At 41.8% G+C, this 22,139-nt stretch overlaps 1 protein-coding gene across 2 annotated transcripts; it reads right to left on the reverse strand.

The window, feature by feature from the left end:
• Positions 1–17,296: 17,296 nt before the first annotated feature.
• On the reverse strand, positions 17,297–22,131 carry LOC135484171 (forkhead box protein G1-like). Of its 2 annotated transcripts, XR_010446426.1 has the most exons (3): positions 20,963–22,131; positions 19,124–19,783; positions 17,297–18,470 (listed from the first exon to the last, which is right to left on the reverse strand). XR_010446426.1 is itself a non-coding variant. In XM_064765370.1 (2 exons), the coding sequence occupies exon 1, from the start codon at positions 22,047–22,049 to the stop codon at positions 20,997–20,999; it is 1,053 nt and encodes a 350-aa protein (XP_064621440.1). In that variant the 5' UTR covers positions 22,050–22,131; the 3' UTR covers positions 17,297–19,783; positions 20,963–20,996. The 2 variants fall into 2 exon arrangements, 1 of the variants encoding a protein (XP_064621440.1); XM_064765370.1 differs by having other exon boundaries at positions 17,297–19,783.
• Positions 22,132–22,139: the final 8 nt, after the last annotated feature.

The raw sequence follows: 22,139 nt of genomic DNA on the forward strand, positions 1-22,139 counted from the left end.
AACAATACTTCTAAGTGACATATACCATTATGGAGTTTTTCCTCAGGTTCGCCACAAATCTTCCGCCGCGGCAGTGTTCATCTCAAGATACGCAGATAACTTCTGATGGACATCACCCTGTGACGTCTCTTGAACAAAAAAACAACAAGTAATTTTCGGACATGTCTTTTTCTCACGATTCCAGTGCCGTCTTCTGATGGTATCTAAGCCAAAAACGCCGCTCTCACAAAGAATCCAACCAGCAATGTCTTCGACTTAAGTCTATTCTGTCAAACCTAATAATTAACTGTAGGGTCGTATTTCAGTCGATTTGGTGCTCGCTCGACTCGTGTTGGTAACAATCGTACACGGTTGACACATAGAATAATTAAGAAGCCACCGCAAATCAACTTGTGTTCCCCTGTGTTCACCGGAAAGGATGTTTGTGCAATCATTGTCCGGATATGGAAAATATGACGGATGATGCGCGCGCGCGTGAGCGCACCGAACGCCATTCCGCTCATAAAATGAATACAGTTACAACCAGTAATACAGTTGCAAGATGTTCACAGGAACAAAGAACATGAGATACTTCCCTGACGGATTCTGTATCTTGTTTCAAATGATCATGTGTCAGTGATGACGAAGGATGGGTTGAACTGTCAGCAATGTATTGGTTTTTAATTAGGGCATGTTATTAAACTGAAGGGTACAATATTGGGGAAGAAGTTTTTGATAGGCGATCACGTGCTGTTGGCAAAGGCTGACAAGGCGTTATCTTTGATGACATGGTCTGTCGTGAGATAAATGAGGGTGTAATTAGACTTTGGTGTGTCTGACAGTCTTAGAGACTACGATTGAGGTGAGCTCTTGTGTAACCATTGTAGAATACAACAATTATTACGGGTTTTGAAAAACAGAAACTTTAAACCTCAAAGGTTATAGTTCATGAGAAAGGCAGAGTCATGCAACCATTGAAAAATACAACAATTGCTAAACGGACGTTTGAGAACCCATTAGGCCGGCTTGCTCGCTCTTGGAAGTGTCAATGGGAAAAGTTGCTGCTGTACATTTTTTTACTCACTAGGTCATCAAATGTAAAGTGTACAACTGAGACGGACCCATGTAGTGCGAGCTGCCTTTTCACAAGGGTGAATCGATGATATGTTATTTCGCAGCACAGCTTAATTGACTTCGCACAAAGATAGTGACGGGTTCGTCATGGTGATCATCGATCGAAGATGGGTGATCTTATCGACTTCGTGGACCTGATGAACCAAAGTTTGTCGTGTTAGACTAATCAAAGCTCAGGCGAATGAGTTTATATAAATGAATGAATTTGTCGCTCGCTCTATATTCAATTAGATATTCACTCGTCACACTCTTACACTCATTCAATGATTCTTCATGAAGAAGTAGTATCATTCGTTCCCAACGTCGTCATAGATATTGAATGAAAGTTTGCATCCGATCATTAAGAAACAAACGTTCTCTGAGTAGACCATTGTACCATCAACAAACTTGGCCAGCATGAAACACGGTTAATTACAACATTTTGAATGAAGAATTTTTCCGCCATGATTGGATGGAAATTGTCTGCTATCAAGGAATCCCGGCTCGTTTTCCGATTCCACGACTAGAAGTTAAATAACGCGTGACTTATTACTTCTGACAGTGTGAATCTTGAAGGGACGCTCGCAATGTGATTGGTACCCTGCTGCGCACGCGCGTGCCTTGATCAATGTCCGCATGCGCGACCAGCCCAATTCCTTCCGTCGCGCTGCCGGGCGAGTTTTCCGTTCCGATCAGTTTTGACAATGGTGAGGCTCATTAACGCTAGTCAATTCTCGATTGATACGGATTGCATAAGTTTGGCGCTCATCGGCCTTTATTCCTACACGTTCTGGCCATCCCTTTGATTCAGCTTTAATGAAGACAGCCTCGTGTTCTCGACATTGGGCTCCCCGACTTTGCCATAGTTCGTAACATTCAATTATCGAGCTTGATTTGAGATACCCCCTTATGACTACTGCTGGAAGAATAAGCCAGTTAAAGACAAATGCCTGAAAAGACTGGCAGTCGACTTTCACGTGGCGCGTATTTACGTCACCTGCTAAATACTCGACTCGCTAATGATCGAGACACAAGCCAATCCGCATTTTGACTGACACTGCATCTGAAGCAGGGACACATCGCAACCTTGCGAGGACATCATGACTTAACATAGGAACCAGGCGTACCTGTTTTAAAGTAACAGACTCTCCATCCAAAGTTCTGACGAACCCAGACTGCCCAACCTCAGTCTGTTCTAAAAACACAAAATGGAACAATTCGAATTTGGTTGAATTTCACATCAGGTAGAACACTGTAGATATACCAATTCATTACACAATGAACATCCACGCCAGCCTGAAGTCAGTTGCATCGGAATGACCCTTGCAACTGTAAGCACTCATCTTCCAAATGGTTGGAGTCGTCCCTGGAGACCAGTCCAACAGGTACCATCACTGACAAGAGAAACCTGACAAACTGTAGTTATCTGCCCCCGATCTTAATGGCTTTGTCTTGTACTCCACCGTGCAGAGCACTCATTACTGCTTTACCCCCAGAGCAACGAGGTAAATCCGCGAAAAATTAGGGCCCACCTCCTTATCATCAAAAATATCATGGCCTCATTATAAGACAATCATGCTCCACAATAGGCAATGAAGATTTGAGAAGGCGATGATTGCCAGCGAAAGGTACGAGTCCGCGATGGAAACTGACATCCCCCAAGTCACAAATTTTAGCTCATAAAAGACACTAAGAACAATTGGAGTTAGTCTTAATGAGGAGATCTGGTTGTGTAGCGGCCAACTTCGTTTTTCACGGCAGGACAATGAGGCTGGTGGGATATCAAAGCTGACTTGTTCGAACCGCCGGCTGACATCGTGATCACCAGGCAAAATAATGACCCATGCAGCTTCAATAGTACGCGGCTTTGCTTTGCGCATGCGGCAGAACACGTGGTCGCCCTTAGACATGACGGAAATAAAAGAAAAAAACTCTCGGATGCGTACGGGGGAAATGGGCGTCAGACAGGTGTGCCAACGACCATAGTTTAAATGAAAACTTTATAAAACGCTTTAATAACTTTAGAATGGAAGAAGCAGCTAATAAAAGTTTATAGACAATCGTCTTGCTGTTCGGACACCAGGTCACCTATCTTGAACTTGGCGCTTCTTACTGGGACCCAGCGGGCGGACGAAGTCAACAACTGTTCCCCCGGGCTTCGCATGGTTTTAAGAAGTTGAAAACGATTTTCAAATGCGTTGTAGGAAAAGTCAAAGCTTTTGAGAAGATGCCTAATTATCCTAGTTGAAAGCGCCAACGGGGGCCTCTCCTTGGATAGTTATTTTCTTGTGTCTTACTTGAACCTTTCTTCTGACCCTTCAGCTGCAAGAAGAGATGAAGCGTGTCCGTCAATGGGAGGGTTTTGTTACGAGCCAAAAAAACTGGGTATTTTTTTGTTTGAAGAGTTGTCTCTAGGTAATTAGAAAATACAACAATTTCAATACAGAGAAAATTAAAATTGAAAAATGAATGGTATACAAAGACATTTTTATCGCGAATTTGTACTCCAAACACTAGCTCCTTGGGGTGCTTTTAAGAACATGCTAAAACGTGTCCCTGGCAAAAGAAATTAATCTTTAAAAAATTGTACTCATGGTCCCAAAAAATTGATAGACGCAGAATACAATAAACATTGAACGATTTTACCTAGGGTCCTTTAAAAGACTCGTGTCCTTAGCTTCGCAATCTTTCTGATGGATCTTGTAATGTGGGTAGATACTGGTGCGACACCTTCGGGTCCCCTTTTGCATAACGGAACCCTCGGCTGTTCAGGTGTGGGCTATGGGATGGAGTTACATTTCTCCGCCAAAGCGCCATACCCCGGAGCCAAGTAGAATTTAATTAAAGAAAACTTCGACCTGTTCTTGACAAGTTTAAAAAGAAACAGAGACGGTGTAGGTTTAATTTCAAATTTGTGTAAGGTTGGAATATCCTTTGGCACTACATGTCACCTGTTTGCATCACCAACGAGGATAACGAGCAAGGTATACTTTCTCTAGATTTAATCAAATTCAAATAAAAGAGATTTCTTGACGTTTAGATCTTTCGATTTTGATTCGTACCTTATTAAGGACCGCTCAGCCGCAAAAGTCACATGCCGGACCAGATAAGGAGCCAACACTGATCTTTATCAACACCTTTTTCCTCCTCATTATAGCTATTATCAATGTTGAACATCAGGTGGGTTTTGTACTGGCAACATAATTACCCCCTTAAACATCTCCGATCACTTTCATTAGAATTTAAAATTAGATATGGAAAGTTGTGAAAAAGTCATCAATGTTTGCGCCATTGTGAGCGAGGGGTATTCATTTCTTTCAAACACTAATGATATTTTCAGCCTTCATGACCTAACATGGAAACGTCTTGGTATCGGTTTAGGAATCATATGGTAACTAGCTGGTTATGAGGAGTGTCTCCAGGCTGATGTCTTGACCAATGTTTATTATGTAACAGGGTTTTGCTGGCGTCTTTCTCGTTTCTTCGGCACTGACAGCCGATGATCTTACTGAGATGTGTTGCAGGCAACGCCTTTAGGTATCACAAATACGACGTGATTATGTGATCTAAACCACACCTTCGAGACTGATGGCTGATTTGAAAAGTGCAAATGTCCACATTTCAGAACGACTGAAACTTAACAAGCGGTGTTGTCCACGTTTCGCTGATAGGAAACGCAAGATGTGAAAAACTTACACTGACGGAAAGTAGACGTAGAATATATTATACCAAACAGATAATAAGCAGACAACGAAGAATGTTTTGTTCCTTTATGGTCAAAATAGCGACCATAAACTGAACGTATAAGATAACATCGTACCTTGAAGGTATCAAAAATAGGAGTAAGAGATTGCTCTTATAAATAGCTACTTGTCACTTTTCCTTTGTTGACAAAAAGCCATTGGGAGAATAAGATGGAAAAAGCAATTTAAAGAAAATGCCAATTAACAATGATTTCCTGGTGTGAGATGGGGAAAAATAGCGCTGTAGGATAATATGGAATTGAAAATTGTATTCTTAAAAAGCAATTTTGAGTCATAAAGATTTTTACACCTGCCTGCTGCTGAAAACGGACTGCTTTGACTTTGTAAACAATATTGTGATACCTTGATTTGAGGTATGAGATGGTACGACACAAGTTAGGCTGTCACTAAACCTGGTGATCATATTGAAGAAATAAATCTTTAAAAATCCATGACTTGCGTCCATGATGCCATTTTTTACTACGTCCTATTCCAGTGCATTGGGATATGCTGAACCCTAAAAAAGAATCAGAAAACTAGCGGTTGAGTCTGCACGCCAATTACTGCAAGCGCGAGCGAATCTGAACCCTAGTAACAAAAGTATTCCCATGGCCAGAGAAAGGATCTATTGGTCACTCTCCATGAGGTATTGGCAAATAGTCATTTGTAAGAATGCCATGGCCAGCTTTCCGGGTTGAAAACATTGCTCCAAGGCCGTATGTACACCCACACAGAGATTGAAAGCTCAGATTGGTTGTTTTCCCCTATACGAAGGTTCAATTAATATGGTTTGAAAGTCAGAATGTTTTGTTGATCCGGTTATTATTCTGTGTTATGAAAATTTACGGGATCAGTACTTTGTTTTCTTTCTTGTTACCAGAAAATGATGCTGTTGGTTGCGCAGACGAGGTTGGTTGCAGTGACGTTTCTCTCATTTTTATAACGAAGGGAGTGTAAATTCCCCCTGGTTTTCCAGAATGCGCGTTCGATTCAGATGCGAGGGCGTCATTGGCCAAACTACATCTAGTTGCATTATTGAGGATGTCGGTTCCTCTCTAGGGATGAAGAAGAATTTCTGGTACCAAGGAACACTCTTTTTCAAGGCTGTACCCAGCGCCTCGTAAAAATAGTGTACCCATTCCCTGCCGTTCTGGCGATTGCCTTCTTGATGCCGCAGGCGAGATGAACGGTCCATTTTGTCTTAGATAATAGTAAGTATGATTCGAATGATTCTCTCGCACATGTTTAAGTGGATATTTCTGGGGTATTCTCCCAGAAAAGGCAACAGTCCGATAAAATGGCTGTCGCAAAGGCACGGAATTGTCGAACGTAGGGCCTATTTTGCTAAGAGCGTGACCTCAGGCGTATTAAGTGTAGTTTGACCTGTTAGAGAGGTTCAGATTTTGATCCGAGAACGAGAACGAAGTGATTTATTTCTCTGGTTGACGCCATCCAGTCAAGTTGATTGTTTTGTGTTATTGTTTCTAGGCAAACCGGATATTAAGACCCACATGCAACGCGATATCCGTCTAAAATGCCACCTCGTTCTCGGATTAAAATCTAAACTTCGCTATTGATAAATAGGTGCATTGGATAGCCTAACTCTCCAAATACTTGCTCTTGCAGTGCATGTTACATGTAGAACGATGACTTTAGTCAAGAGTCAAAGTCAGCTTCTTTTTGGGGAAAGGTTTTTATAAATACTGAAATGTAAAAGTCCTTAGAACATGACAGATAAATGTCGGATGTAATTGTTTATTTGGGCGTGCCAAGGAACGAGTTTTTATACGAAGTAAATCAGACGAAAATCCAGCTCATCAAAATATGAGGCTGACTGCATTTTCATTTGCAACATTTGTTGGTTTTGGGTGGGGCTCATTGTCTAAGTACATGTTAAATGAGGGGAAGAATTTTGGCAGAACTTCCTCCGTGATTTTCCACATGATATAGCCCTATTTCGCAATGCCCACATCAAAAAGCCGGAGTGCAAAAAAGTGCCGCTCCGAAAGCCTGTTAATGAGGGGCGTGTCGAGAGGCTCTTGACTGCCGTGGCCGAATAAAAATACCGAGAATCATCGTCGCATCCGAAACCAATGATTTTCCGACCAGTATTTAATGACAAGGCACAGAAAGGGAAAAACTTGAGATGACTTTCCCTGCGGCTATTTCGCCAGCATCTTTTCTCGCCCAGTTCGTCTGACTAGTTCTGCCACTTCTTTCTGGAGTCAGGGACTTCGTGACTGAAAACCAGTGGCTAAACATAATGGTCAATGTTGGTCCTTTAATCAACCGTTTCTTGATTGTGAATTGTTTCAGCTTAACTTGAGTGGTTCAGCCTAGATTTTGTGCGATCGTTTGCTGAAAATGTACAAAAGTCGCTGCCTATACATGATTAGCATGCCCTCCACCAGACTTCTTCTCATAATTGACAGGGATATCCCGCTCAAGGTATCGCTAACTTTCGAACAAAAAAAACATTATTAATTGATCAGCGAAAGAAAACCTACAAATCAAGACACGAAATTCTATCCGAAAATGACAATTTGATATACACTCCAATATTCAATAAAATCTCAAGGAAAACATCATTAGTTTGAAAATGAAAATCCGTCTTTGATAAACGCAATTTCTTTAGCAGCGCTTCATTAAACCTTGTCAATAACTGCTCATGGTTGCAAGAACACTCTGACAAGAACATTGGCCAAATATAATGGTCAGTGCTTGTCTTTTAATCAACTATGCGGTCGCTTGTTTGTGGTGCCTCTTCAACGGTACGGTAGGGAGGCGTGCCTCCGTGCGGTTGAGCGGGCCTGATTCAAGTCGTAAACCTCATAATGGCCGTGAGATTACACGATCCAGTTCTTCCTTACCCGCCATGACATCCTGATGACATTATTTCCGTGCGGCAGAGCCAGAGCGGTATTCAACGACCACGAGTGCGTAAGGTTTAATTATCTGTGCTAAACGAGTGGAAATCGTCTCTTCAATTCTCATTAGATCGTCCGGGATAATCATAGATTTGCGAGCATAATTAAAGGTTGTACGTACCGTCCTGATAGGACCTGATTCTAATGAACCGAGAAATGCGTCAGTAATACAAATTATTGACAGTTATCTGTTGATAAGTTCTCCCAATTGTTTTGACAATATGTTTCCAACATTTTCTAACATTGCTACAAATCCGGTCAATTATAGACGGTCTCTTCTGATACCGTTCGTTGGTTGAAGACACCTGTTGTTATGCAACTTACTTTCGGACAAAATACGGGTCTTGGTCGTGTTTGCTCTGTTATCGTCATCTTTACAACATAGCCGCTTCGGTAGCCATCTTCAATTGCACACTAATTAACTGAGCAAAAACGCTTCAAGTGATGATATCGTGATTGTTCTCAATTTTTCTGTTAGAGACCAGATCGGTGTCAAGATTTTGCTGCTTTTAGGTCCGTCAGACTAGTGAAATGTTTGGACCTCACATTATGCGGCTCAATCTTGAATACAATGTAACGATTCACATTATTGTCAAATAATCCATAGTGACCATCGTGCATAACTTACATCTTATTATTTACTTGTTTATTGTATATACAAAGCGATAACGGTACAAAATATTCACCTGGTCCAAGAAGTTGAAGGTCTTGGTCCCCTCCCCAATAGACAAAGGCAAGATACGGCGTCCGCGACTCCCTCGGTCCGAAAGAATGGGACGCTAAAGCCCCTGGCATGGGCTAGTAAAGGTCGAATTTGGTACAACGAGGCCAGCAATTGAAGTTACAACAGTACAATTATTAATAAGATAAACGTACCTCACTATTGTCAGATAATGTGCAGAATTGAGATAGAATAGAAAGAATCAAATGCTCGATTAAAGACACTTTGGGGTGTTTGAAGATGGGAGGGTTATCTTGTTAGGAACCGTGAGTGGGTGGTATAGGCGCACACCTGTGCATTGTTAGTATTGACCGGCAAATCCGAAAAGGAACTCAACAATTAAAGCAAACCATTGTTAAACACTCAAAATCTCCATCTTCTGAAAAGGTCTGAATTGTCGCCCAATTCCCTGCGGTTTCATTCTATCGCCGCGGACCTTAGTCCAGGACCTTTAAGAACTAATCTCGCGCCTTAAAGAAACAATATCTCTGAAAGCCAGTTAGAAGACAATGACGTATGAAGACGATGATTTGAAAAATATATCTGAATGCGGGAAACTCGATGCTCCCCTTCACTTGAAACGTGTTCTGAATTAATAAGTTCCATTGAAATACACTTTTTGACAAAGCGCTATCAAAGACACGGTTAACGCCCAATAAATTAGTCTTTTGTACCATCTGAATATGGACAATAAGATGAACAGAAAGATACTGAAGTCCGATTTGTTTAAAGTTTTTCAGTTTATGAGGGTGGCGAGGCAGGTGCGTCGGCGACCTTTTTACATCCAGTCAGAGTAGTTTTTTGAGTATTTCTGTGGTTTTCCGAGTTCCTTTCTACTAGTATTTAGTTCTGGCCACGTGCTTATCAGGTTCAGTTGTATTTTTTTCAGACGGCCACTTATGATTTTCTTTTTCATGTTCGATTGTTTTCATTCATTAAAGACACTAGATTATATTTCTAAAGAACTAAATAAAAGAAAAACACCCAGGGTTGTTTTTACGATTGTCTGAAACACGCTTTTCAGTCCAGTTTAAAAGCATTGCGTTTCTGTCCTCGTCAATGCAGTCGAGTCACACTTGAGACTGGTGTTTGGGAGGAAAATCGAATGAAGGCGAAGTATTTTTCTTAAATCAGCAAATCAGGTGGTGTTGGCAGTTGGCTAACGTGCAGACTCGGCTACAGTAGCTTTTTGTCTCCTAGCAGAGTTCAGTTAGGGCACTAGGCTACATAGCAGAGCCTCGTTTCGAGTGTAGTTCGCCGAATAAGCGGATTACAGACGTATAGCACGAAGCGATTTTTTAAGTGGTGTCATGTTCTTTTCTCTTTGTGAATAGCAGTTATATATTTCATACTAAATATAAATTTTAGTTGCCAAAAAGGCCCTGGTTGACGAAATGCCTAGGCATGATGGCTCGTAACCGCATCCCGAGACGTCGTTTAAACTATGTACATTGATGTTTATTTTTGGTGTGCTCCTGGTTTGGAAGATGGAAAAAATATGGTGGGTTTAAGACTAAAAGCACAAATAACCTCGTATCTTTCTTCTTGATGGCAGTTAGCAACCCCAGTTCCAGGTCCACCACAGTGCGTGTGATTCAGCGATCGATGATGACGTCTCCGTATCCTTTTGTGTAGCGGTTGCATTCATACAGACTCCAATTGCCCCAATCAGCCATAATTACTCATTACCGAGAAGTTTCCCACCACACGTAAATGAAATGGGCAAACGTCGAAATTGCTTCATAGAGTGTATTTATCGATCTGTTAACGGAACTGACCATGTGAATATCTTGGGAGTCGAGTAGCCAACGGTCAGGGCAATGTCCGGCACTTTGTCCAAAATTGATTTTAGAAGATTTTCCACGCTAATTTGAAGGATTCTCACAAGAACTTCCAACCCATCACGCTGGTACTTCCGACAATCACTTGTTATGTGACGTAATCCTCGCGCATGCACCCTCCTTCACCAGCAGCGCGCAACAGAGGAACATAAATTTGGCGCGTATCTCAACGATTGACTTTTCAAAAGCTTTCAAATTCGACAATGGTTATGCCCATGTTGGCGGAAACATTACGTTTGTTACGTGAGTTAGACTAACAATGAAGACATTGCGTGAATCACTGAAAGTTTTAAATAAGGGGCATGGAGACAAGTTGAGACCACATCCACACGCTCGTTATTGGATCTCGAGCGCACGCATCAAGTAAACACACCTACTTTTCCCAGAGTTATGCTCATTGAACTATCAAGTGTCCTAAAAATGTTCCTTATGATTACACTGTCTTTGCCAAAGGAAACTCTATTACTGCTAGTTCCAAGTGAAAAAATATGTTGCCACAATCACAACCATGCATTTATTTGTAAAGATCATCTTAGCATATTGCGTGTTTCTCAATCAAAGAAATAAATGCATTCATTCCAATTTACACTAATTGGCAAGCAGAGGCGATCTCAAAGAATTGCGTCTTAACATCAATTATTTGGGTATGTATTCTCACATTCACCTCATCACTCTCGTCTGTTGTTCACGCATCCCAGCGATTCGCGAGAACGTGACTTAAGCGGTCCGAACGTCATGTTCTTGTTCATGAAACACAGGTAAACATTTGGCAATACGGCTGTAATTATTGACAGGATTTGCGCGAAGCTTGGCCAAATTATCGCGCCTTTCCAAGCAAATGAGCTCCCGTCTTTTTGTTATCGTGGTACCAAGTGCGAAAGAGATTCAAATAGCGTTCTGTACGTGTCTCTGCATTCAGTATCCGTGGTGCGGATGCTTAGGCAGTCACTGGAAGTTACTAATTCTTAGATATCAAGTTATTGATAATGAAAAACCCGCGAGTTGACGGACTGAAGGAGAATGCCGTTGAAAGAGGCATTTGTAAACGATGTAGGAAAGCGTTTGTTCATGATAAGCAAAGTATACGCCACCTTTTGAAGTATTGTGTGCAAATTTTTTAATCGGCCATTTATAGAATGGGCCTCTTGTTGATAATATCACGGCTTAGTTGGTGCCGACTTTATATTACGTTTTAAAGGACATGAAGCACATATTTATTGACGAAACGGCTGTCATTTCACCGGAGTGCTGAGTCTTGTATAAGCCTAGTTGCATATAAAGGTATTTTCAGGCACACCACGGCCTTCGGATTACTCACTTGACAGCCCCTCTCTTTCGCCTCAAACACTCTCTGCACCGAACGATGCAACAGCCATCCATCGTATACGGCATCTTCCCCTTTCTCATTTGTCTCCAACATCTCCGGTTGCCACTCCATCAGTATCTTGGGAAGCCTTCAAAGTTCCTTTCGACACACGTGCCCTAACCAACGTATAGCCTGTTCTTTTCCACCAACAGCGAGACTGGAAGTTGCCCTGTTTGTCTCCTGATATATCTTTCATCAGATAAATAGATTCTGATTGATGTTTCTATATAAGTCATGTTAGAATAGATACTTTCTTCTCTCAGGCTTATCAGTAGGATATCACCTTGGTTGGACCTCAGTCTATGTGGCCATCAGCTGCCTATGGCTACTTCATGCCATGTTCAACCACCACTCGATACAAGCAACTCATCCATCTGCAAGCGTCATTCGTTAGATTATCATAACGTGAGACACCAGTATCGTGATCACGTTAATCCTGATGTTGAGTGTCATTGTCAACGTGTTCAATTAAGATCAAATCCTCTTAATCTTCCAATTGTTCTTTGGAACTTCCTTGGGGAACACGACAGGGATTGGCAGGGGCTTTTGGACGCAATGTTTCAGACGATTTCTTACCAATCAAATAAATTCTCTAGATTGGAAGTTGAATCATGCAGGTTTATCTATCAGAAGCAATTATTTTTTCGTCCGTTCTCATCATGGGTGTGGTGTAGTCAAAAGGCATCGTGTTTTGAGTTTTGGTGTTTCAGACGACAGTTTTGGATAAACCTATTCCAACTCGTTTCTTAATGTTTATCTATCTGAGACCAAGGTTATGGACTGCTTTGATCTTTATCTTTATCAAAGGTTGCGGTACCTTTACCCGCGCTGTGCCATCTCACTAGTTACTTAATGATAAACTAATTGCCCATTCTGGTCTCTTCCATTCTCCTGAACCAATTCTACATTTTGCCTTCAGCAACAACAGAATAGAGAAATGTGTCAAATATTTTATACAGTCGATGCAATAGAATATCCTATTGTCTGCAGATGACAAATTGCTTAGAGTTTATTTTCACTTCCATTCACCGGGTACATTAATAGGTTTATTAATGCGTGGCAGTGATCTGCTGGTTAAGACTCGGTATCCATACATCATCCGACAAAATCGTGTGGTCCAACTGTTCTTCGTTGGAGAGGGTGGTAATCAGCTGAATACCAATAACTGATAATCGCCATTTCAATGACACGCTGGCCTAATGGGTAATTAAGCGATCAAAACGAAAAATGGACCCGGATTGACTTGAAGCCCAACCGACATCAGTGCAACGCTGATGCATCCCTCTAGTATATTCTTATATGTCTCATGACTGCAGATTTGCAAAGGAAGTAGCCTTCGGGGCAAGATTGCATCGTTGAGCAGACGACCGCTGGTTGAGGTGCTGCGGCAACAGGTCCGGAACTCGTGGTGCAGGTCCAATATCTCACCGACAATGCACAACACTTCATCAGCGCTACATGTACTTTTTCATCCAATAAAACTTCCGATGATTTTCTGCTGGGATTGTTGAGGCTGAAAAGCCAAGTCCGGTGTATGAAGCCGAGTGTGAAAATTTAACTAGCGTAGACAAGTCGGATGCTGGTTGATTCACGGAGATCTATTGAGCGGATGCGGATGAAAAGATGCGGGAAAGCTCTGATTGAAAAAGTGATGTCAACCGACACCGCCTCATTAGATCAATCATTTCTATTTCATTCATAAACTGCATGATTGAGAACACATAAAAATGGCCCTCTTTAAAATTGGCATTAGTTTGTCATATCATTGAAAGGCATTTGGCAATGGCGTATTGGTCATTGGGTGTTTCCATTTAATAGATGTCTGAATTAAATCAATCATAAGCCAAAAACTATACTCCGTCACTTCATTGACTGGACTGGACATAGTTCCCCTTCTTAAAAGGACTTGATTCATTTGTTGTTATCAATTTTATGCTTCTATTGATTGGGCAACGACCTACATACAATCTATGTCCGTGATTGGGTAAAACAACAGTCTCGATGCAACAGTATATGCGACTGCTTGATTGGATAGGCGAATCCGGGCCTCTGTGCAACAGAATGCGACTACGTGATTGGACTGATAACAGTCTTGGTGCAACAGTAATCGACTCCATTACTTGAACAATTAACAACCTTGGTACATCTGTCTCCCTGTTTTGGAAAACACGATCCGAACGTAAGATGTATACAGGTTCCAAGCGTTTTCTTTGTGGGTGAAGCTTAGGGGTGGCGACTCATGTAGTGGACGAGTTCGAGGCAGGACCCGAGGCACTGCTGTATCATCTGGCTCAAGGTATCGATGTTGGCCTCTTGTCCACCTCGTTAGAGGGGCGGGGTCTTTGATGTTTGTTTGGTTTCTACGACACCCTCCGGGTGATACGTTTCTCGGATCTCCCACGGTTGACAACACACCGTCATTGATGCGCCATCCATCTGTTCAACTATCAAACCAACTCCTTTATTTTCGCGTGTTTTCATTCGATTCGCGGGGCGTTTGGAGCAGGTTGTTAGACCGCGCGTACCATGGCCATAAATAAACACATAACCCGAGGGCTATAGCTGGGATGCTTGCCTTGAGGTCAGAATCAGCCAAGCGAGATCATGAATTGTTTCCTGGGATGTTTGCAAGAGAAAATTTGATATTAAAAAAGCATGAATATCAGTCATAACCCAGTACCGGAGACTAGTCTACTTATCAAAATAGAGCTCTCATCATTTCTTGCTTCATGCTTGTCTAACAATCAACCCCAAAAGTTTTCTCAACAGCTTACCCGACATACTGTAAAAGTCATATATGTATGCTTTCTTTAGTGCTTTGATGATCTGCAAGATGAAAAAAGGACCCTTTGGGACGGGTATGTATCGACGCAAGAGTATGTGATAAGCCATGGGTACAGATGCTTAAAGGTCCAGTTGCACCGTCCTTTAAGTGCACGAAAGAACTTTGTGATTAGTGACATCAAAATCGAGGCTTGTTCTCCCAGGTGTAAAGTCCTTTTCCGCGCCATAAGGCATCAATGAATCTTTCACAGCAGATTCTCCTCGTAACTCGTGAACTAAAACGACTCACGCCTCTGGCTCATGCCCATGGGTGAGTTATGATATTAATATTCATAAGGCACAAATTTGGCCAAGAGGTATGCCAATAAAAGGCCGCGCCAGAGGCACTTGTTCGGGCGGAATGTTGGATGGTTCGGTGACCGCCGGTCTGGGCCCAAGGCGTATTCGGGTCTTGAGCCCTTGGCACCTATAGAACCACTGGTCGGGGCCGATTTTGAAAGACACGTTTTCGATAATGAGAATGCACCATTTATGAGATACCGCGGGGAAATTAAAGCAAACTGGCTAATAACGAAACGTTGGGAAATGTTTGGAGCTCGATGTAGATTAAGAGGCTACGCTTTCGCATTTCTAGTTCGGGTGTACGATATTTCACTTGCCAACAAAAGCGAGGATGTCTTGACTCTCCTTCCCGGCTGAAGATTTTAATTAAAACACCACATGCCAATAATCTTCTGTGAAATTTGATACCGATCGGGTTACATGCAGTGTCATCACACTGGTTTCAAGTCCGCCTTCTGGGCGTCTCTATCAAGCTTCCGTGAAACTATCCTCGCCGCCGGCAAGTGCCAGAACCTCTTATATTAAGAAAACGACGTTTCCATAATTAAAAACTATTATTTTACTTCCCCTCTAATCAAAAGATAATTGTTCACTAGCAATTAAATGTCGAGCAACAATACGGACGATGAGCAACCCTTCGTTCCAGCGGTGGTAGGTTCCGTTCGCGTTATGTATCTTCCCGGTGCATTTGCTCCTGACTCCGGTTGGAAAAGAAATCAAAGACCAAACGTACAATGTACTATTATCAAAGGCTCATTAAAACGTGATCATAGTTCGGCCTCAGCAGTGAGTTCAATAATGGTGATTTTGCGATGATTCCAGCATTGGTCCTCCGTTTAGACCCACCGAATGGTGACTTTAGTCAAGGTTCCGAACGTTGTGTTCGATGTCGTTTATCAATTGAAAAATACGTGGCCATTTTGTGTATGACAAGGTACACAGCAATAATCACAGTTTGATATCAAAATAACTGGGGAATCAGATCGTCTGCTCTAATAAAGTCCAACAGTGCAGCCCACATCATCGGAATCGAACACGTGATGCGGCACGTGACCGCGCGGGTCAAAGGAAACGCGGACCGAGTAATCGGCAATGCAAAAAATCAACATGCAGGTGCCGCTTTGGCCGGGCGGTCAGTATCATAAAAGATACCGGGGACGTATATTGTCACATTCTTCCCAACAACTGTTTCTTCGACGTTAATTCTGAATTTAATAATCATGATTGCTGACACAACAATTGGCCACCAGACCTTAATTGATACTCATCCGAGTCATAGAAATGGTACAAACGCGAACCGGGACGTACAAACCGGGACGGCTGCAGACCAGAAATACGAAATAATGTGAAATAATACAATATCTTTTTTTCATATTCAGAGTCTCGTTATAATGGTTGCATTCATTGTGAGATAATTAACTTTAATTTTGCATAAATATCCGCACCAATTCATGAGAAGCTCAAGTTAAATGGAAACATTGCCTAGCTTTATTATCACGAGCCTGTGACTGATATTATTGCTGGCAGGTGAAGGATTTTCCATCAGCAGCCCCCAGAGCTGGCAGCACTGCTGCTATATTAGCAAGTGTAACTTCTTCACCAATTCTTGCATTCGGGGGAAAAAACTTTCATTCGCTTGGTACCGCTATTAAAAAGCGACCCGTTCAAACGTCAGTCGGCAAGTCCTAGCAATAAAGCTTGGACTGAGCGAAATGGACGGAGAAAGCTGTTGAGTTTAACGCTAGTGCATCCTCAACTTCTAATCCTTGGCGTCATTCAATTGAAAGTTGAATTTCCCCAGGGGAATTTAAAAAGCAGCTCCGGGCATAAGCCGTGAAGTTGTTAAAGGTGTTTTGTGACGACATCTTTAGCAATGCAACAAGAATCATTAACTAGGGCAACAAATGGAATAATTAAAACCGAAGCGTGGGCCTCGGGTTGCTGCAATGGTTTCATGTTCGCCGCTGGCGTAGATCAAGGCACTGACAAATACGTGATGGATCCGATTCTTCGGATTGACCTACGGTCGAGTTGGGTTTGGAAATATCGCGCTGGCGACAACACAAGTTGGCGGTATTGCCTTTGGGTGGGTGTGAAGGGCTTTAGGTCTCGCCGCTCGCCTGTCGATCAAAGATGGACCGCGGGCTACCCCAGGGCATCTAACGAAGTGTGATATTATGAAACGCTGTCTCTGAGGCTTGGCACGTAGTTGAATAAAATTTCGATTATTTGAATGAAGCAGTTGTCAAATTTAATGAAAACTTTCAAGACGGCTTGATGGTTATATTCAGGATTTCATTTTTAAGTAACCTTAAGGAAGCTGTTTTCGACTTGATTGGCAATTTGAAAACTGTCATACATTTTTCTTCTCGGTTATTCCTCTGTAAAGCATCTCCTCCTTTTGCCAGCAACAGCCCTCAAGCAAAATAAACTTGTAAAAAAGAATCGGATTATTTCAAAAAATGTTTTTTTAAGCCAACTGAAAAAAATGTCTCGGTTTCAGCGTACAATGTAGCATTTGACAAAAAAAATATGAATAATTTTATTACACTGGTACAATTAACTACCCGGTACTTGACACGATATGAGCATTAATTTAGACAGATCCTGGGGGTCACGCGGCAAATTCGTGCAAATGGCAGTATTTAACAGATAATCCTTTTTTAGCTCTTCATGCAACCCTAAGACCGAAATAATTCAACAAAACTTCAACAAATTTCGAATGGGCACCTTAAAATGAGCTGGAGGCATCTTATTATGTTGTTGTCTGTTATGATCTATTTAAAATCAGCTCTTTTGGTCGGAACATGCCGTTATTGTCCTATATCGAGTTAAACCTCAATGAGTAACATTTAAACATAACTCACTTATAATGGTATATTGTGTGCGGAGAGGGTGTTGACCGTAGATACTGCGGGTGAACCGCCCCTAACCTGCCGCTCTACCGCCACATACCGCGAACCCGCTGGTCCCAAAACCCGCCGCCCAGCCCACTCGGACCGTATGGTCCCCTGACGTTGGCTCGCTGCTAATCCTTAACAAAACATAACATTAAACAGGTGCTCATAGACGTGTTTGTCTCTTCAGACACATTTTACTCCCTTGTAACCTCTCTGTGAGGGGTTCTTCCATTCAATGGGCAAGGGTGCTCACCCAGCAGTAAAAAACACCGTAGCACCAGGTTTCGAAAGACACTATTTTATTTTTCTCTAAAAACACCCCTCAATTCAAATCAGATTGCACTGCAGCCGTACCCAAGGATGAAAACGCTGGCTCAAACCGCGATTCAAGGGAATTGGGGCACGGCCCAGCCAAACCCATGAGGTGGTCTCTAACTTCGCTTACTGCGGTCTCACACCCCACAGCCCAAAAAGAACAACACGCAGACAGCCTATGTCATCACCAGACAAACATTTGTGGTCTTTTTTATCTAAAAAAACCCACATCATTCAATTCTATTTTGCAACTCAAACCGATATCGAGTTTATCGAAACGAGAAAAAAACTTTGCCGGAGGGGTTCGGCTTCATGTGGTTTATACAACATCCGTAAAAAATGACCAGTCAGGTGTCTTGATGCGTATCTTCCTATGGCCGATATTAACAGCAACTGACGTCTGCTTCCCGGGGATATAGACCTGTTTTTCACGAGAAACCTAAAAAGAGACCAGTCACAACTCCTCGTGAAAGCAGCTAGCTGGTGAAATCTATCGTGAGGCCAAAGATGACAAGTCGTGAATTTGAAAAGTTTTGAAATATTCTGCACCCCAAGAATAAATCAATTAACATATGTTAGACTAGTAGATCGGTTCGAGTGCTCGATGCTTTACCGAAATGTAATATCAACAATAGAAGTGTGTATAGAAGTGTTATGATAGAAATAATATTTATGATAAAAAAGACCGCTATTTCTTTATCGAAATCTATGTATTAAATATTCTCGATATACCAGAGGTTACCCAATGTGGAATGTGTTGTTGTATGGGCTAACGATAACACATTTTCACCATAGAATCGTTAATCAGTTACATGACTACATCAGAAAAAGATAGGTTTATTAATCCTGTCCATTTCTAAAAATCATCACAACCCCACACCCACATTGTAATTTAAGTGCCGTTTTCGATGTCATCATGTAGTTTCGGAAATGAATTTGATTGGAATATATATTTCAAACAATAAATATCTGAATGTGCTGCATTTTTAAAAATTAGATCGTGTTATGTTTCAAGTCCATTGCACTTGCACAAACGATTTCTAGCAGGGCCCATTGCAAATTCGATATCGAAAATATTTAGGAAATACGCACCATATCCAATAGTTTATTTCGAATGACACTTTTTTTCAAATTTCTGTTTTTGAATACAAAAACGTTGTTTTGTTTTCGATGCTTGGCCTTCAACATTTTCATTAGAAAACACTACAAATATATTCTACATGGTTGACAATATAAATAAGTGATGAGCCACTAATTTGACCGATTCTATAAAGTTATCAGGCGATTTGTCATTTATTTGGCTAATCACCTCCCACGACAATGGTTAAAAGCTTCCGATGTGCCAAGCATCAGATCAGTCGGGGTGCTGTTACGTTCGTCCATTTTGTAAGTAAAGTCTCGTGACACTTCCAATATCAGCATACGATCACATGAGTGTACATCTTCAGAAATTTTCGATAAAAATGTTTATTCCCGATACCGATATAGATTAGTCGACATCAAGGATATCACAAAGAATTGGCAAGACATGTATGTAGCTCCTAGTCGGGTACTTTATAGGTTTGGCACCGTCGTTATGTATATAGTTACATGTACATGTATATATCTTTCAGTGTCCAGCAGATGGTATTGTACCGTTGAAAATGACAAAGAACCCGTAATATCCACGTTAAGTAGAAACCATTCTGAGCTGCGATCATCGTTCCTGTATAATCTTCATCTCGTAGAACTTCAGACATCATCAATCCTCATCTGAAAAGACAGAGGGTTGATCTACATGTATGCCGCTTTCCAAAAATCTATACAATGAAACTTTCCCTTCTCGGACTAAATGTTGAAAAACTGTACCTGTAACTCTTAATAGAACTTAAACAATATTTTGTACAGGCGTTGGCCTACATTGTAATGTACGTGCTAAGAACAGATGAACACTGTACATGTACTGCATTATCTGTCTGGCCATACATACTGTGTAGTATACCGGTGCCATAGTTTCTCTTTACGTTCGAATAGATGGGTGATTTTCATCATGCTCAACAACGGGTCATTTGAATTAAATTTAATTGGGGCCTAACAAATGTTGTTTCAACAATTACAGGTTATTACAGTGGATAAATACGGTTAATAAGCCTCGTTTTTCACCAGTAATGCATCTGTAATGTACATTTTGTATTCGCCGACTAGAAATTCTGACGGAGTCAAATATAATTTTTTTTGATGATCAACATATTTGTTTGCCAACTCATTTACTGGTATGGCAAATAGGATATCCGACCTATAAACAAACCGATTTGTGATCGCGACGTGGAGACCAGACTGAAAAGGGGGCTCACCAGAGTTTCCGCAGCAGAGGGGGGTGGGGGATACAGATAGCCAGCTCAACTGGAATAAGGGGTTACGTTCTTTCAGCTTACAGAAGGTTTTTATTATATCGCAATAGCGTTTTCATGATTTAAGATGTAAAATTAGTGCATCCGGGAGTTTTATTTGATGGTTTTTACCCCTTTTTAAGATTTTTTCAGATAAATTGTTTTCAAAGTTTTTTGTACTCCTTTACTTCGATCCTTGCAGAAACGATGCCCACAGAAAATATCCGAAAAAGACCAGCCAATGTATGATCGGAACCTTCAGAAAAGAGCGAGGCATCCCTAAAATCGGTTCAAGGCTAGGTTCGGAGACTGCACCCGTTAATGGTGTGTTTTATTTTGATAAATCCAAGATGGCTTCCAATCTTGGATCATGCTCATTATATTTAAAGCAGAGTTGATGAATATCAGTCTTTCTATATAACCTCTTGGTTGTTGGGTACTTACACCAATATCTCCATGCAGATTACGCATATCAGCCATTTTAATCAACTTTGAGAAAGCTTCATGATTAAGGACAGTAGATTTTACATATTTGTACTGCAATACCAGAGACCTGCCTCACCTTCATCATTTTCCGTACACGACCATGGGCTGTACTAACTCTTCGATGGAAACAGTGGTACGGAGAGTCCCTCAGCGTGTCTGTACCGTCTGTCCAGGTTGGTACGCAAGGAGAGGTCCATGACCATGTCTGAGCTCATGGTACTTAGACTGCCGTAGATGTCCTGATTTGTAGTCATAGGTGGGAGACTTTGCCGTGAAAAGTCCGGGCTTATAATAGAGGTCGACAGGGGTTCTGTTCTCGGGAATCCGGTGGCCATATTGGATTCCTTTGACATGATGTTATCAAGACTGAAGTTCCTCCGAGCAACGGGGCGAACCATCGTGTTGAAGTCTTGGTTACCGGGGCGGGGTGCATATGGGTAACCATAATAACTGATGACAGAGGGTGACAGCGAGGGTGAAAGTTGTAAGAAGTATTGAGGCAGTCCCCACGGTTGTTGCAATCTGTCTGTGGGGTAGGGGTGCCCCGGGTAAAACCCAGTCCTTGCCAGACCTGGTAGCCTGCTCCTTGTTGATGAACGTCGCTTTAGCTTTCCCATTGACCCACTGATGAAGACGTCGTCACTTGAAGGGTCCAACATCCAGTAGTTACCCTTCCCTGGGTCGTCATAATGTCGCGGCACTTTCACAAAACACTTATTCAGACTGAGATTGTGACGGATAGAGTTTTGCCATCCCTGTTTATTCTCTTTGTAATATGGAAAGTTCTGCATGATAAATTCGTAGATTCCGTTAAGGGTTAGGCGTTTCTCTGGGTTTGACCGTATGGCCATCATGATCATGGCGTTGTAGCTAAACGGTGGTTTCTCTCCTCGTACGTTTGGCTTTTTCTCTGCATCCTTAACCAGTGATGCATTCTCGCTGGGTTTATTTGTCTCTGGAACTGTCTGAATACTCGAAACGCCAACTTTGTCAGGAGTAACTTCCTCCTCGAAATCAGAAATGTTGTCAATGTCGAGTTCAACATGACTGTTATCACTTGGTAAATGGTCACAAGGAGGGTTCGAACCCGGGACCACCCGATTACTCTCCCTGCTGATATCCTCTAGTATCCGATCAATCATGAAACTAGATCGCTGCTCCATGTCAAAAGTTTGAATTTGAAATTGAAATCTGAATCCGTTACTCTGCAAACCTAAACAACCAGTGAATAACGGTATACAAAATGACTCCAC

Source organism: Lineus longissimus, chromosome 3, assembly GCF_910592395.1.
Source record: "Lineus longissimus chromosome 3, tnLinLong1.2, whole genome shotgun sequence".
Lineage (NCBI taxonomy): Eukaryota > Metazoa > Nemertea > Pilidiophora > Heteronemertea > Lineidae > Lineus > Lineus longissimus.

Excerpts from the sequence above, each read along its gene's own strand:
- LOC135484171 (XM_064765370.1), bottom strand. The coding sequence starts at position 22,049 with ATGGAGCAGCGATCTAGTTTCATGATTGATCGGATACTAGAGGATATC.